General features: G+C 43.2%; 1 protein-coding gene across 11 annotated transcripts in view; it reads left to right on the forward strand.

The window, feature by feature from the left end:
- BRSK2 (BR serine/threonine kinase 2) overlaps positions 1 to 16717 on the forward strand; it is a 1020916-nt gene that overhangs the window by 816626 nt on the left and 187573 nt on the right. For all 11 annotated transcript variants that reach the window (XM_069623972.1, XM_069623974.1, XM_069623973.1 and 8 more), the window contains 3 exons: positions 120 to 266; positions 8420 to 8451; positions 12213 to 12377. In XM_069623972.1, coding sequence (XP_069480073.1) covers positions 120 to 266; positions 8420 to 8451; positions 12213 to 12377 — 344 coding nt within the window. The remainder of the gene's footprint in view (positions 1 to 119; positions 267 to 8419; positions 8452 to 12212; positions 12378 to 16717) is intronic.

Below are 16717 nucleotides of genomic sequence, written 5' to 3' on the forward strand. Positions count from 1 at the left end.
CCTCCTAATGCATGTTTCTGCTCTACTGCCATCTCCTACCTTGCTTTCTCCACCATGTATCTGCCATGCTATTCCCTCTGGTTCCCGCCTCTTCCCACACTCTGGACTCACTGACACAGGGCGCCCTTCCCTTTGATGATGACAACTTGCGGCAGCTACTGGAGAAGGTGAAACGGGGGGTCTTCCATATGCCCCACTTCATCCCACCCGACTGCCAGAACCTCTTGCGGGGGATGATTGAAGTGGACACCCCCAAAAGGATGACGGTAAGCTGGGGTGCTCAGTGGTTCTTCTGAGCTCTGGGGACAAACGTTGATCATGATATGTCTAAACGTCCAGTTAAGACCATTAAAGCCAGTGTTGGGATTGCTATTTCACTAGGCCTCTGCCCATCTCAGTGTTCACTGATTTGAAACATATGCACATTCCAAATATATAATGCCATACAAAGTACACTTGGCCTCATTACGAGGTCAGCGGTAACCCGCCGGTGCGACTGATGGGTTGCTGCCGACCCCGTAACACCGGATCTGCCGCCTGGCTTCCCGGTGCCACTGGGAGATTACGAGTCCTGCCAGAGATTACAAGTCACCGGTACCGTCCCTGATGGTGCCGGTGCTTCCATGACAACTCCGCCTGCCGGGGCTGCTGCGCCTGGCAGGGTCAGACCTGCCAGACGCAGCGGCCCCGGCAGGCAGACTTTTAGTGTGGCGGTCCGGAAACAAGGGTGCCGGTAAGCTTACTGGCACCCTTGTTTTCGGACCGGCACACTTGTAATGAGGCCTACTGTCATTGCTCTAATGCATCTGCAAAGTAATGCTGTACTGCTAAAATACTAAGCAACACTGGATTAAATGGATTTTTTTGTAGAAGTCAGAGATGAACATAAACTGTATATTTTGATGCTTGCAAATCAATCTTAGTCTTCAGCTTCAGGTGCCTGGCCCTAGCACCTAAATGCTGAGGGTGACTAGAACAATGGATCCGGCATTCCTGGCCCTCATCCATAGTCTATGATTCAAGTGGCATCTTCTTATGTTGTTAGCGGGAACAAATGGCTTCATGTCACACTGACCAACACAAAGGTATGGTTACACCAGGGAATTACCGACGCATTCAACCTCTAGCAGTCACAGATGGATGATGGTTGGAGAGACATGCAGTGGCCCTATTTTGACATGTGCAGCGGAATTCAAGAATTCAGCGGTTCCTATGAGGCTTTCCATTACAAGAAAGAGAGATCCCGAATTAGAGTTCTGAAATGTAATGAGCACCATTAAAGACACAACAGCGGCAGAGAGCCTGTGAGCCTGACACATGCTCTTTTCCCAGCATGTAAATAGTTATGTTCTGTCTCCCCTTTAAATACACTATTCTAGCTTCAGTGGGTGAAATGCTACTTTCAATACACTATTCTAGCTTCAGTGGGTGAAATGCTCTAATTGCATAACATCCCTTCTTTGAGTGTTATACCACCTGTTCTGTGACTCCCCACCCCTTGTGATAGACCACCCTCCTTTGGCTAGTGCAGCATTAAACAGCCTTCATATAATGTATTAGCTGACAGGGGTGTTGTTAGATCTGGAAAAGATCCGGGGCCATGCTAATGTTGCGGCTCGCTAGCCTTTTGGTTGTAGCCCCTGAGATTCTTTCCGGGGCTGCAACCAAAAGACCTGGGGCTAGAACCCCCTAAGCCCCCCCTAGCAACGCCTAATTAGCAGTATTTAATGCTTTAGAAAATGATGCCCTAATGAGAATAATGGATTTCAATAAAGTTTCAAGAAGGACTTGTAGACAAGTGTTACTTAAGTAAAACACGTGTTGGTGATGACATTGGACGCTTTACATACTTTGTATTGTTGACTGAATGACCTGTTAGGTATGGCATGGTCTCCTAAATCATACGTGCAATTTCATTATGTGGAAAAGGCATGGCATGACATGAGAAGGGGTATTTGTAAAGTGTGAAGTTCACTGGCTTCTTGTACCTGCCACTTGGGTAGGGGGAGATTTTGCATGAGGTGGGCTTCATTCAGGAAAGGTTTTACTGGGTGGGGAGCAGCAGATGTACACCCTGACCCCCTAGACTCGTAGAGTATGATGTCAGTATGTCTTTGGCTCAGGTGTGGTCAGGATCTGCGACCCTTCCCAGTGCCCAGATGCCATTATTGGCTTGGTTGCCGTTGAGGAAATGCACAAGATTGTGCACTTCAGTCTACTCGCCTCCTATGCCTGAACTGGCCATAAAGCTCCAGGCCCTTTTGTCAGGAGAGCTAGGCACACTTAAATGAGGGTCACCTTTGATCTGTGGGCCCGCCACCGAGTTCCTGAGGTTTTGTAGGATCTTTATGGGTTTTGTTATGTTTCTGTAGGGGGCTGGATCCCTGCTGGGCTGAGAATAGGCTCTTCTTGGAGGTTATCAGCATATTGCTGTCTTTTGTACCCTTCCCCGGGCGGGGGGGACACAGTTATCTTGTCCCGGTAATAGTGGAGTGCAGTGATCTTGGGGCCAACGGAAGGGTAGAGTCGGCTTACCAGCTTACATCTGTCGGTCTACTTTGGGCCTTAAGGAACATTTGATGGTACGAGTACCACTTTAGGTTTATTACTTATTTATGAATGTATTATTGTTTTTTTAAATGTTACATCTGACGTTCAAGCTGCTGCAAACCACATTTTGCCCTTGTCAATTGGTGGCAGCTCAAGCCTCTTCATCGATAATTTACTCTGGTTGTCTTATCAGACAAAGGCTTATTTTTCCATGGGTGTAGCAGGAGTGACCTGCGAAGTGTCCCTCTAAAGAGGGGGGCAGTTGGTAACACCTGATAATTCTTCTCTGGGGCACATACTATACTGTTGTTCCATATGATACAAACATTTGGATGGCTTAAAGAAAACAACATAACATGACATGATATAACAAGCCAGTATAACAAACTGGAATTATGTCTATAAATTGAAGGAAAAAAGAAGAAAACTTATTTGACCTGTCAATGCAACGCAGTTACAAAATCTAAATTAGGAAGGGAAAAATTAGAAAAAGAACAAAAGCACAAGAATGGAAAATGGTTGGGTATAGATACAGTAATGGAGAAAGTAGAAGTCCGACAGGGCATATGAGGTTAAAAACCCATATAAAATGTGATGGTTTACATTAAACAGGAACAAATATCGTGTTCAAGTGGGTGCTGTGAGAAGCTGGTATAGGGCATTAAAGTTAAGCCGAGCATGAAACAGCGACCTAAAACTAAGCTATGAACCTGGAACATTTTATAAAAAAAACCTTTTCACACACCACCATTAGTAATTAACCACCACACAACACCCTGCTCTAGACGCACCCTTCCAGTCTTAATACCTGGTCCGCTGTAGGTTGTCTGGTGTTGCAGTTCCTGTTATAACTGCTGTCTCTGCACCGCCATGATGTGGGTGAGGTTCTGTAGTGACAACCTTTTGCAATACCCTTCCAATACGCCAAGGAATTATTGTTAATGTTAATGGATCTTATAGCACATACTGTCGCCACTTGCGTGGTCTCTTGGCACTCTGGTGGATCTGCAATGGAAGGAGGGTTTCGTGTTTAGTGGGGTTGAAAGGGACAAGAGCATGAGAGCTGTGATGTGCTGTTGGCAGCTTCAGTTTGGAGAAACCGGTCATTGAGCGTCCATGCGTTTTCAGTTGGTAGCCATCATGTGGTGTTGAGGTGTGATTGTGTATCGTTTGTTTTATGTCGGGTGTTGTGAGGTGCATGTGGTCTGTGGTGCAGTAGAGGTATGGTTGTGTTTAGTTAGTTTGAGCGTGTGTATGGAGAAAGGGGAGTCTTTTAGTACTTTTAGTTATTGGCAATGCTTTTCCTACATGCAAAATTCTGTGTAAATGCAATATATTTCCCACCCCTAACCGTTCGTTCTAGTGCGATGCATTTACCCCACCCCACCAAGTCAGGATTTGGGGAATACAGTCCTAACATTTGATTCCAACAACTCTCTTAATTCAAGGAGTGCTGCCATGGATTATTTTCGTCTAAAACATTGAAGTAATCATCATCAGTAGCCTGGTGAATGGCAATAGGCTATATTTAAATACGAAAATGACCCCCAAAATAGCAATCCCATTGACTCTTGGGGTCATTTGTATCATTTATTTCCCACTGTAAAGCAGTCAAAGTACAAGAATAGATTTATTACTGAAAACCTTGCATTGTTCTTCAGAAGTTACATCCTGTCTGCAAGTAATCACAGGGCCACATGGTATCACTGGACTATAGAGATGGGCATTTGATTTTCATGTATATTGTCTATTGGAGAGTGCAGTGATAAAATGGCTGCTCAGAGAAGTTAGTCTGCGGGTTACCACTGATGATTATTTCAATGCTGGCCTTTTTAGGGGTGCTTAGAAAGTAATATATAAAGTCGTCCCATGCTTTTTTCAGGCTGTTGCTCCTAAACAAAGGGTGGAGGTATGATCAGTCACACAAAGTACCCAAAGGAGAGTTTTTAAAGTTGTGACATTTGCTTAGCTGGCATATGAGCCCATTGAAGACATTTTTGCAAAGCGATCTGTCCATCTTGTTGGCCCTGCATTAAATCAATGCCATGAACGAGCCCCTTTACCAAATGCAAAAGCACAAATGCCAACCTAGAAAATGATATCCAAGAATATTTGCATTTGTACTCCATGGGCCTCATCAGGAGTTGGGTGGTAGCCCTTAAATGTGGCGGTGGCACTATTAGGCTGGCCCAATCATGAGTTGGGTGGAAAATGGGTCTTTTACCTCCAGCTTTTTGCTGGAGGTAAAAATGTCCCCCTTCTGCTCATTTTCGGTGCTATTAGCGCAGCGCTCCTTGTGTCGGTGCCATTAGTGCCACCCTATATGCATTGCGTCCAATGGACCCAATGAGGAATGAGGATTTGTTAGGGAACATTGTCATTTCTGTGCCAATTTCCTTTAACCTTAGAGACCCACAGCTCTTTTTATGGACTCATGTCTTTTTAATTTTAACTCCGGAATGAGTGGGACTTTTTTTCTCACTCTCTCATGTGGTTTTCATGACTGTGCTTTTTGTGTTTCTGACTCGTTAATGGATTCTGGTAAACTCCATAGGCATCTGCTTTTTGCATTGTGACACACAGCACAGCACCTTTTGTGCAGTACCACTGAGAAGTCCCTTGGACTTCTCTAAATGTTTAACTACATTTTCTTGGGTGAACTATGGTTCCCATGAATGGTAAGATGACTCCTGTCTTACTTACCTTTTCTTTTGTGGGTCCAGCACACCCCATTCGATGTGAAATGCAAGGTGGTTACATAGTAACTCTTTTATCCCATTCCTCATGTAACATTCTGTTACACTAACTCACCTGAATGGCTAGTGGCAGTGGTTTCTTTTTCACAATCTTGTGCCATGTATCTGCAGACTGAATCCTCAGCTGCAGTACAGCACCCAAGGTTGACCATTTTCCCCAAATGGCCCCCTCTTCTTTTTTCCCCATTTCGTGTCAGTTCGTTTATTCTGGGCTTTTACTCTATTGTTTGAATTGGGTTTGAGTCCTTTATGAATTTTGCCTTTGGCAGGCTTGAGCCCTGAAGCCCACCCAGGCTCAAGTGTGTCTGGAAGGGCAGGAAGTGAGAGAGGGTCCTGAAACTTCCCTGACTTTCTCTCTAGGTGTGCCTGATTGAACCCAGCTCTGATTGGCTGGTTGTCCTGGAGGACAGCCACCCTGCTAGGTGATTGACAGCCTAGGGCTGCAAATAAATGGAAACTTCTTTAAAAGGTGAGCTTTTTTGGACTAGAGGCAGGGTCGATCACTGGAGGACAACATCCAATGAAAACAACATGAATAGACACCAGCAGCACCCTCCCGGACTGCAAAGTGCCTGGTGAAACCCTACAGCGGTGCTGACCCAGTTTTTGTTTTGACTGTGAAGACCCATACAGAATTACTTCCTCCCTTGGCCTGGTGGGACCAACTAGCCTTAAGACATGCTTCATTTTGGCGCAACCCCCTACTTGCTGTGACTTTCCAAGGCTGCAGAATCCCAATTCCCAGGGACCCCTGACCATCATCGAGTGCATTGTCTTCGTAAGGGCAAATGTGGGCAACATTTTGTGGGCATCCAGAGGAACCTACATAAGCAGGAAATCTTCATACAGAGTTCCCTCACCAGAGTCCAGAACCAAGGGATCAAGTAACTTCTAAACAGAGCTTTTCGTTCATCTTTGGTGCTGAGAAAAAGGTGCCAAAACCACAGAGAGATGCTGAATCAAGGGGAATCCATTGCTGCTGAGTCTCTCTCTCTCTCTCTCTCTCTCTCTCTCTCTCTCTCTCTCTCTCTCTCTCTCTCTCTCTCTCTCTCTCTCTCTCTCTCTCTCTCTCTCTCTCTCTCTCTCTCTCTCTAAGAGAGAGAGAGAGAGAGAGCTGCGACCAGGAACACCAGGAACAAGGGTCTGCTACACTGCAACAGAAAGGCATCCAGCTGGAACACATTCTTCAGTTCATAGGTACTGTGGGGTTGCCATTTGTGGTGCTTCCTACGTTGGGGAGTGCTATTTTACCCTTTTTAGAGTTGACCTCAACTCACTTGCACTGTCCTTGCAGCTTGTGCTTCTTCAAGATGACTCCTCTTGAGTTACTGTGATTTTCTATTTGAACTACTGACTTTGCTAAAACATTTTCTATGAAGAGAGCATCAGAACTTTGAACTAGGCCATTGACTTTGGCTTTACTGGCTCCCTAAATGCCCCCTTCTGAACCTATTGGTTTTGGCAGTGCGTGTTCCCTAACAGGTTTTAATTGTTGAACACTGTTATTGCTGGAATAAAAGACTCCCTACATCCATCCCCCTGGGAGAATCTAACTGTTTTTCAAAGTGCAAAGTATGTTCTGATCGAACTATGACTTTCCCTCCTATAACTCAATATTGCAATGCTGATCACAAATAATTGTTATTACTGACCTCAAATGACATCACTCTATCTGCTGAAAATTGCATAACATATGACAAGTTACTCACCTGCCTTATTGCTTCTGTTAGAAATTGAATCCTAACTTCTGGATTAATGTTACTATTATTTGCTGTTTTTTAAAGAATGCTTTAAATATCTTTGTATATATAAATACATAATTATAATATAACTTTAAGTGTGTAAGTGTGTACTTGGATGCCTGTATTTACTGATTTCATTGTACAGCAATACAGCTCACATTACTCTTCTTAAGATAAGCCTGGCTGCTTAGTCACACTACCAACTTGTGCAGTACAGGCCTATAATACAAAGGTGTGTTACCTAATACCAAGAGAGAAGTCTTGTGTAGTCCTACACCAGGTGGACCGCAAGAATTCTGGTGATCTATTGGATATGTATGGGAGCAATTACTGCCATTGGTCATAACCATTAGGATGGGATTTTTTACAGTACGTTTCCTAAAACAGTTGCTAAAGGGGTCATGCACTCCTACTTCCCATGGCAACTTTAGGAAAGCAAGTGCTCTTAAAATCCATTGCTACGGTTAAAAAAAAAAATCCCCACTTGTTGAAAATCGAAGAAAAAATGCTGCTGGGGTTTTAAAACTTTTTGGAAGATCGTAGTGCACTTGGTTACTAGCAGTGCAGGCTTACGACTATCGGAGAATCTCAGACAGGGTTACTGGATGTGCCACCACTTTTTATATGCCTAATGGCGGCCCCACAGTAATGTTGATATAACTTGGTCTTTATGCTGTTTTCAAAATGCTGAACAACAACATCTTTTTGTCTAGATTGGATGAGGTGCTATGTGTTTTGGGGACAGTATTAGATCTGTGATTCATGTAGTTCTCCATGGGTGAAGATGTGTAGGTTTAGGTTACTTTTGTGGTAATGACATTAATGGTGGCTTCACGGTGTCAGGGGCATCACAGTCTCTCAGCAGAGCCTGCACAGTATGTGTAAGGGTATGTTCTAAATTTGAAAGCGTGAATTTTGTCAAAAAAACAAATCAATGTTATGTGCATGAGAAACCCAAACCAGTCTTCAGCCGACTGAGCAGACTCAATGGGGGTCATTACGACCCAGGCGCTAATTGCGCCAACTTTACCACCACGGTGTAAACTACGTTTACACCATGGTGGATGGCGGATTTACCGCCCCATTCCAAGGTGAGTGGGGCGGTAAATCCCCATTTCCCATTTTCCCCTTCCCCATTCCCATTTTTGCCCCATAGGGGCATAATTAGCATCATGGCAGGTTAGCGCCATGGATTTTAACGGCTGCTAAGAGTTAAAATCAGAATAGGCGTTAAGGGTTAACGACGGCGTTAACCCTTAACGCCTGGGTCGTAATGAGGCCCAATACCCTGTTCAGAGTTGAGGTCTCTAGGTCGTATCTTAATTCCATTTCCCAATCATGGCTAATTACCTGTTTTCTTTTCTCCTGCAGCTAGAAAATATTCAGAAACACATATGGTATATGTAAGTACAGTAGTACCTAATCCCCCTTTCTTCAACTCCTGTTTGGCATTAGACATGTACTGTTTTTCATTTGTTGGCATAAAGATTTTGAGATGGAAGATGCTCAGCCAATAACATCACTAGAATTTGCCCATGCCTTCACTGAGTGTGCAGTGTGCGTGTGGATTGGATTCAGGTGAATTTGTGCCTTCACGCCGTACGACACAATGATCAGAATGTTGCTTGTGATCGGATTAGGTTGTTCTGTGAGTCAGACCAGATTTGCACTATTGAATTTCAATCAGATGCTCATACAGGTTGTTGACTGAGTGAAGTGGGCATTTTATTTATTTAGGGAAGTTGGTGAGCTAAAGAAAACAGAGGTTACTGTGATATAATATTAATAGTTTGTAATGTTCGTCAATGAAATTGCCTGTCAGGGAAATGTATATAAGATTAACATTTCTCTGCCTGGAAGGGTGTAGGGTTAGGAACATAGTTCAATTTTCTTAACTGTGTATATTCCCATTGCATGGCATATGTTATTGAGATGTTGCACTTCATATAACAATAGGCATAGAGTCTATTCTGAAATCTATACACTCTAAAATGAGTCGTACATTGTGTACTGAGATGTATGTACTGCATATTGAGATGCATGCATTATATAGTGAAATATATCTGCTGTGTACTGAGATCTTGCAAACTGTGATGAATATACGCTATATTGAGAAGCATACAATATGTATTGAAATATTCACTCTGTATGGGGAGATATATTCATAATATGATATGCGTATACTGAACAGCTGAAGATGTGTGCATTATAAGTTGAAATACATGCATTATATACCAAGCTATTTATAATATATAGTGAGATTCACAGACACATTCTAAAATGCATGCATGATACGATGAGACATTTTTTATACTATATTTTGAGAGGCATACCGTAGTATATTCGAACATGCAAATATGCATCTATGACATGGAACAAAAACGTAATGTAAACTAAACATTCTTATATGCAATGTGGAAAAACACATGCACTGCATATACAATGGGCATGCTATACACTGAAATTGTATGTTTAAATAGATATCAAAGATATCAAATATTGAGAATCTCTGTATCGCTGTATATTTTTCATAGAGAAATGAGCATATTTCATGGTGAAACTGCTAATTAATTAACACTGTTTCTTATACATGCACTACTGAACATGTCACATGACCTACATTGCTCTCCACTGGAAGATGTCACTTGTTCTTCTCTTGTTAGGTTCACTTTGCAAAGGGTATTCAGGAAAGCAGCTATAGGGCTTCAATACAGAGCAGACTCTTGGAAAGACATTTCTTGCCTGTCGGTGCGTTTAAGGTTGACCTTTGGCTCTACTGATCTGATTTGTGTCTCCCTGGGTATCATTGTTGTGACATTTGGGAGCAAAATAAATGTGTGTTTGTCAGCACAGCTGTCTGTGACTGTAAATATTAAGGAGGCTCATTTTGCTCCAGAACGTTATTTGACGCTGAGCAGCCATTGCGTTTACACTGTACAAGGGAGTATGTCGCCTTTTGCCCTTCACGTTTGTACTCCACAGTACAAAGTGACTAAATGCTGCCTGGCATGCTGACAAGCCAGGCAACGTTTACTTTGTGAGTGCTGCTTGCCATGCTTGCATGGCAAGTGATGCTCACATATTAAATGAAACTCTCCCTGACATTGGCGTCACAAGGGTTTCGTTTTAACTTGGAGCATTGATTACAGGCATGGTAAGCAGTGTTCCCAATTGAAATTAATCCCGCCCTGACATGCAAGCATGTATGGGAGTGTTTTATTTCAATCATGCACACTCCCTGCCATGCTTCCCCAAGTTCAACACAGTTCCAAAGAACCTTGGGTTTTCCTTTCCAAAGTTTAACAAAGCACCAAATAACATTGGGGTTCCCTTCTCCAAGTTCAACCTTCAATCCAAACAACCTTGGGTTTTTTTCTTCACCAAGTTTAACACAGTTCAAAATTGCCCTCATGGTTTCCTTCACCAAGTGCAACACAGTTTCACAGTTAATTCACCTTTGTCAGCTTTCTGTAGGAATGGTAATCTTTCAGGCGTTCCACCCATTCACTTGGCTTTCCTTCTCTTTCAGATTGATGAGGCAAAATAACGTAAATCTCTTTATTTTCCTTGGCTCACTCCAAGTAGAGTTTACTTGTTCTACGCGCAGTTGTCGGACCACACAGACCACCCATCACAGGTCACGCAACCGATAACCCATGGCACTTTGTAAGGCTCACTGATTCTCAATGGACTACTTTGCCGCCATATGTCTCCTTTCTGCACTTGTGTCATTAGTCCATCTGTACTTCTGTTTCTTCTTCGCAGTCTCTTGACTCTGCCCACACGTGTCTTTCATACAGTTCCCTTCGTGGTGTTTGCTCCTTGTCACCACCTTACTTTCACATTAACGAATAGTGCTCATTCAAATAGCCCATTATAGTCTTGCAACAGAGATCCAGCCTTAAGTTGAATTTATTACAGCATAATGAGTAATGTTAACAGCTCCTTGAGGCCGCATTGTCGATTTTCCAAAACCCTCTGCAAAGGAAAACTAACCAGAGAAGTAGTTTTAGGCATTTCACTAGTGTACAGCATACACGATTTCAGTCCAATTTATTTCTTTGACCACAGTCAAAGTATTTTCAGTTCACAGTGAGCATTTATTTCCTTGAAGTTGATGCATTTTAATATACCAAAGTGTGTGGGTCAGTGTGTTGCATAAAAATGGTATCATATCATGCATGCATTTCAGCCTGTTGCTTATGTGATTTATTAGAACGTGCCATGTCCATTATATATGCATAGCTTGGTATACAATGTATGTATATCAACCTAATCTGTATGCATTTCAATATGTAAATTGTACATTTCTACGTGCAGTATATGCATTTAAGGATATCATGAATGCATCTCACCATAATGTGTGTATATTACAATATATAATGTATCCATTTCACTATGCAGTATTGACACCACATCATATGTATCGATTTCAGTGTACAGCATATGTTTGTACATATTTGTAGATATAGCGTATACCTCTCAATATGTGTCAGTGCAAAGTGTATATATATTTCAATATACTGTTTGTACATCTCATTATACAATGCATGCATCTCAATTTACAGACTATATGGTTCAGTCTATACAATATGTATCTCCATATGACATGTATACCTCAACATATAATCTATGTATTTTTGTATGCAGAATACATAGATTATATATTGAGGTGTAGAATGTGCTAATAAAAAACAATAATAGTCTACAAATAGTCCTATTCGAACTTTACTCCAATAGGTAAACCTGCCAAGCCAATAGGAAAAGGTTTTGTGGTTTTCAGGTTCTTAACTCCTCTCCAAGCTGTTTTTCTTATGGAAACGTGAACTACTCTGTTGAGCTCTTCTGGCCTTGAGTGCTATACAACAAAGCCACTCCCTTCTTGTATCTATGCTAGTGAACGGTAGATCACCACAGTGAAATGTAAGGCTCTGAGAAGGTGATTTTCATTAAAGGTAAAGGAGAAATGTGTGCAGATGGCATGGAAAGGACAACTCATCTTGAAATAGTCTTTCTTTTGAATACTCTCCCTTTTTTGGCAGCTCACCAGAGGAGCACACAGAGTAGGCCTTTCTGCCTATAACTCCTGTTGGAGGCATTCTGCCTTGTTTTATGTATGTCTAAGATGCCTTTGGATAATGTAAGCCTATTCTCTTCCCTGCAGAGGTGGCAAGAATGAGCCAGAGCCAGAGCAGCCCACGCCGCGGAAGGTACAAATTCGCTCCCTCCCATCCTTAGAGGACATTGATCCCGACGTGCTGGAATCCATGCATTCCCTGGGCTGCTTCCGTGACCGCAATAAGCTCTTGCAAGACCTGCTTTCCGAAGAGTAAGACATTTTTCTTTATTGAATGGTTTAGGTGGTTTAAGGAGCAGATGATGGATTTCACATAAACTGTGATAGAAAAGGAGTAAATGTGAGTGTACTGCGGGATGCTCCTTTTCCAATGGAAAAGTGAGTGAATGAAAGGCTCTGCATCTGCTCCCACAAGGAAGCATCTGCCGGAGAAGAAGCAGCAATGGGTTCAGGGACCCACTCCCTCTTTCCATGCATCTTGAAGCCGACAAACTCTTCCAGGTTCTCTACTGTGCCTTCCATCACCTTCCCTCCCCTAGGCCCTCGATCCCACCCTCTGCCCACCACTTTGCCCTGTGCGATTGGTGAATGTAGCGAGTCAGCTGACCAGGGCTCTCATACACTTAAACAGTTCCCACAGGGCAGCCTTGCCTTGGGACTGGCTAAGTACTCCAGCAAAGGACACCTTCTTTGAGCACCTTTCATCTTCATCCTTCTTTGCCTATTTGCCCAGTCGCCCCAGCCCTGCCAGGTACTGCTGTGGCCACCTGCAGCAACACCCAGGTAGGAGACTTTGCCATTACAGTAGTGTTTACATTAGTAAATCTTGATGTCATGTTCCACCACATTGCATTTCTTCCTACAGTACTTGAATTCTGCTACTGTTCTGCATTACCATGCTTGCCTTTCTTCCCTTAGAGTCCAGGGTGTGGGTCTCCCATGTGAATTCTGCTATTGTTTGGATTGCCACACCTCCATTTTCCCATAAGGATCCAGGTTGAAGGCTCCTGATTGAATAGCGCTACAGCCTGACGACGCCACTCCCGCTCTTTTCTTGCCATTGGATCCTGGGGTGGTTAACCAATTGATCCTTCCTGCTATTTCGCCCTTAGGGTCGAAGGTGTAGGCTTTTCACCCGAATTCCAGCTTCAGTTCTGCTTTGCCTCAGATAGGATTCAGGGTGAGGGCTCCTGCTGTAAATATCACTACTGTTTTGAGCTGCCACACTTGCATTTTCTTCCCTTACGGCCCAGGTTTGGCGCCTCATCTGAATCCTGCTACTGCTTGACGGTGCCACACCTGCTCTTGATCTCCCACACCATTGAGGAATGGGACTTACTGCTTAGCTTCTTGCTACTACACAGCTTTCACGCCCGTCCTTCCCCTAGAGTTCTCCAGGTGTGATCTGCAATGCTGAGCTTCGCCCCTGTTGTGCTTAGTCACACTTGCATGTCCCATGGCTAAAGCATGACAGGGGTGGACTTCCACTTGCCTTTTCTGGTTACAGAATGGCACAGGCCTCTACTAGGGAGATTTATCATATGTATGCTTCATCCCCTCTCCTAGAGAGACGCCCAGCACTTTTTGCTGGACTTCTGCACCTTTGTCTTTTAATCCTGAATGAGTGGAACTTTTTTCTAATCATTCATTATTATCAGCTATGTCTTTTGGAACTCAATTCTTTGTATTCTACCTGTACTATGGAGTCTCTCTGCTCCATGGCTATTAAACGCATCTGTGTTTTTACTACTGCAGCACACAACACCTTATGGGCAATGTTGCTGGGGACCCTTAGGTTTCCCATTTAAGACTTATTTTTGTATATCCTCAAGTAACTACCGTTCTTAAGGATAGAGAGATATACTTAGTATCTCTCCCAAAACTCTATAGTCTGAGGGTTTGCAAAACACCACCTTCAGTGGAGTACCAAAGGGATACCTAGTATCCCCTTTCTCTCTGCTCCTGTGCCTTTTTAGTCACATACACAATCTCCTAGTTATGGCTGGTGGCAGTGGACGTTTTCTACCACCTATTGTGTAGTTTTTATACCGCAGGCTAGGACCATAGCCTCGGTCGTGCACAATAGGGGCACCCAAGTACCAACATGGGGCCTCCCTTCTTTTTTCGCTGTTACTAGCGTGATTGTTCTTTATTATTCCTTCTTCTACCATTCCATGAGGGGAAGGTCAGTGTGTGTGTTTTGCTGTTGGCGGGAAACCTTGGGTATCCCCGCCTATACTCCAGTGTATCTGGGCAGATAGGAAGTGGGAGAGGAGTTTTCCACCACCCCTGTCCTTTGTCTGCCAGAGTGCCAGAGTGCCTCAGAAGAGGCCTCAGAAGAGGACCAGCTCCCACTGGGGGTCTGGCTGTCCTGATTGGTCAGCCAAACGACCCTTCTGCTGAGAGAGATTGCAGAGGAGTGTGTGCTGGAACTGTATAAAAGGTGAGACTTCTTGAGTGAAAAGCAAGTCGATCACTGGAAGCTGAAGTAACCGAAGAAGATGATGTCCAGAGATGCCTTCAAACCCTTTGCAACACCGTGAGGCGACCACTGCTGTCCTGACCCCGTTATCTGTGCGACAGAGGAGGTCCCAAGAGGACATATCCTTCCCTTTGCCTGGTCGGAGTCTTTAGATGAAATTTGAATTGAGCCCTCGCCCGAGGTCCTAGGATTTTCCAGAGCTGTTGAACCCTAACACCAGGAGACCTGCTGCAGTTTCATTTGCATCGTTGTGGAAAGGCATAATCCGTCCAAATCTTTGCTGAACCCATAACAACCCTCCAGCGATCCGATCCAACTCACCCAGACCCCCTCACCAGAGTGTGGAACTGCAGGAAGCGAAGAAGATTGACCGGGCGATCCGTGTCATTTGTTAATGCTGCAGAAAAGTTGCCAAAACCACAGACTGAACCAAGACGTTGCTGAAAGTCATGCTACAGGTCCTCCCTCGAGACTGCTGCTGAACGATCACATCCATTGTCCTGCCTTCAGTCATCAGATCAAGGAAGCCGGAGGTCGGGCTAAAAGAACATCGCAGAGTATCCAGCACAAACATTTTCTTCTAACCTAAGGTATGGTGGGGAAAAAGCTATTGCTTACCTAATTCCAAGAAGTCACTCCACAGCGTTGGAGGGCACCTAGAGGTGTCCAGGGTCACCCGCTCTTACCTCTGACTCAAGCATCGGCTTGTGTCCCTTCATAGAGTCCTTAACAGGTCTCCCTGGTTAGTTGTTAACTTGCTGCTTCTATAACACTAGGGACTGGAAGAAATCCACAGGAACTCTTCGTATTCTGCCGCTTGCCAAGACTTGGAGCCCTCTCCGAACTGCCTTCAGCTAGGGTTGTGTATTTGGACTTTAGACTTGCTGTGCGAAGAAACCCTCTCTAGGACCTTGAACCAGGCTAATGTTACACTAACTAACAATTTTCCTCCCTTTAAGTGACTTTACTATGTGTGTTTGCAGAGTACATGTATTACTGTATAAATGTTAAAAACCGCAGGTGCACATAGTAACCGATAATACGATAACATTGTCTTTTGCCTTTCTAAACGTTGCTACAAATGTAACCGCGAACAAACACAAAAGTGAAAGTGACCTTTGAAGTGCATTCTCAACTATTCCAAAGTCTTCTAGTGTAAACGTCTCCAGTATTTAAAGTGATTCTGGTATATATATAATAAATATATAATTTTATATAAATTATTTAATTTAATATTTATTGTGCTATAGTTTAAACTATAAACTTTACACAAATTTAACACAACTAACATGATAAAAAAATCTAACATACTTCAAATACAATTTTTAAATATACATGAATTGCAATACAAAATACTGTGTTAAAAAACAAATAATTCACATTATTCACAGATATATATAAATTTCATACCATCTGTATGAGAATTATTTCATAAAACCTTATTCCTCTACAGAGTTATACCCAATCTTGTTTCAATTTGCAACCAAACAGTATACAGAGCTATTAAGAGACGTAGACTGTTGGAGTTGAGGCAATAATGCCAAAACAGAGCTTCCCCAATATATGTAGTTTCATGCACATAACTGCCAAGAAGGGGGGTAAAAGTGCAAGCCATCTCCGAGCACTCGGTCAGCAAATGATTTGCAGTCTCCAAATGCTTATGCACTTTACATAATCGGCAGATGCGTTCCTCGGCAGCCATGCTGTCTTTTCTCCCCGTATTGCTAAGGGTAGGTAGTTGTTCTAGGCGAAGCAGTAATATAAACCGTCTAAGCCTAATAGATGGACAGATATTCAAGTATCTCTGGGGTTTCCTAAATTCAAATAGTCTATATTGCACAAACTGGTAGCTGCTCAAACTCTTAAGATGTCCAAAATTCTCCAGCCAATCCCAAAGATCAATACGTTTACTCAATGCTCTGTTTACTTTATCTGAGTATTTACCATCTCTGGATTGCCAGCCTATTTCGGAGAACAAATTGTTCATCTGATCAACAATTGAAGAGGTTGATCCTTCCTTTATTATTTCCTGGTGTACCGCTAGTAATATGTCGTTACTTGTGTCTCGAGCCATTCTGAGATATAACGCGGCTCGCTTCTTTAACACCAA

The sequence above is a fragment of the Ambystoma mexicanum genome, chromosome 11, assembly GCF_040938575.1.
Source record: "Ambystoma mexicanum isolate Mex_15411 chromosome 11, UKY_AmexF1_1, whole genome shotgun sequence".
Taxonomy (NCBI): domain Eukaryota; kingdom Metazoa; phylum Chordata; class Amphibia; order Caudata; family Ambystomatidae; genus Ambystoma; species Ambystoma mexicanum.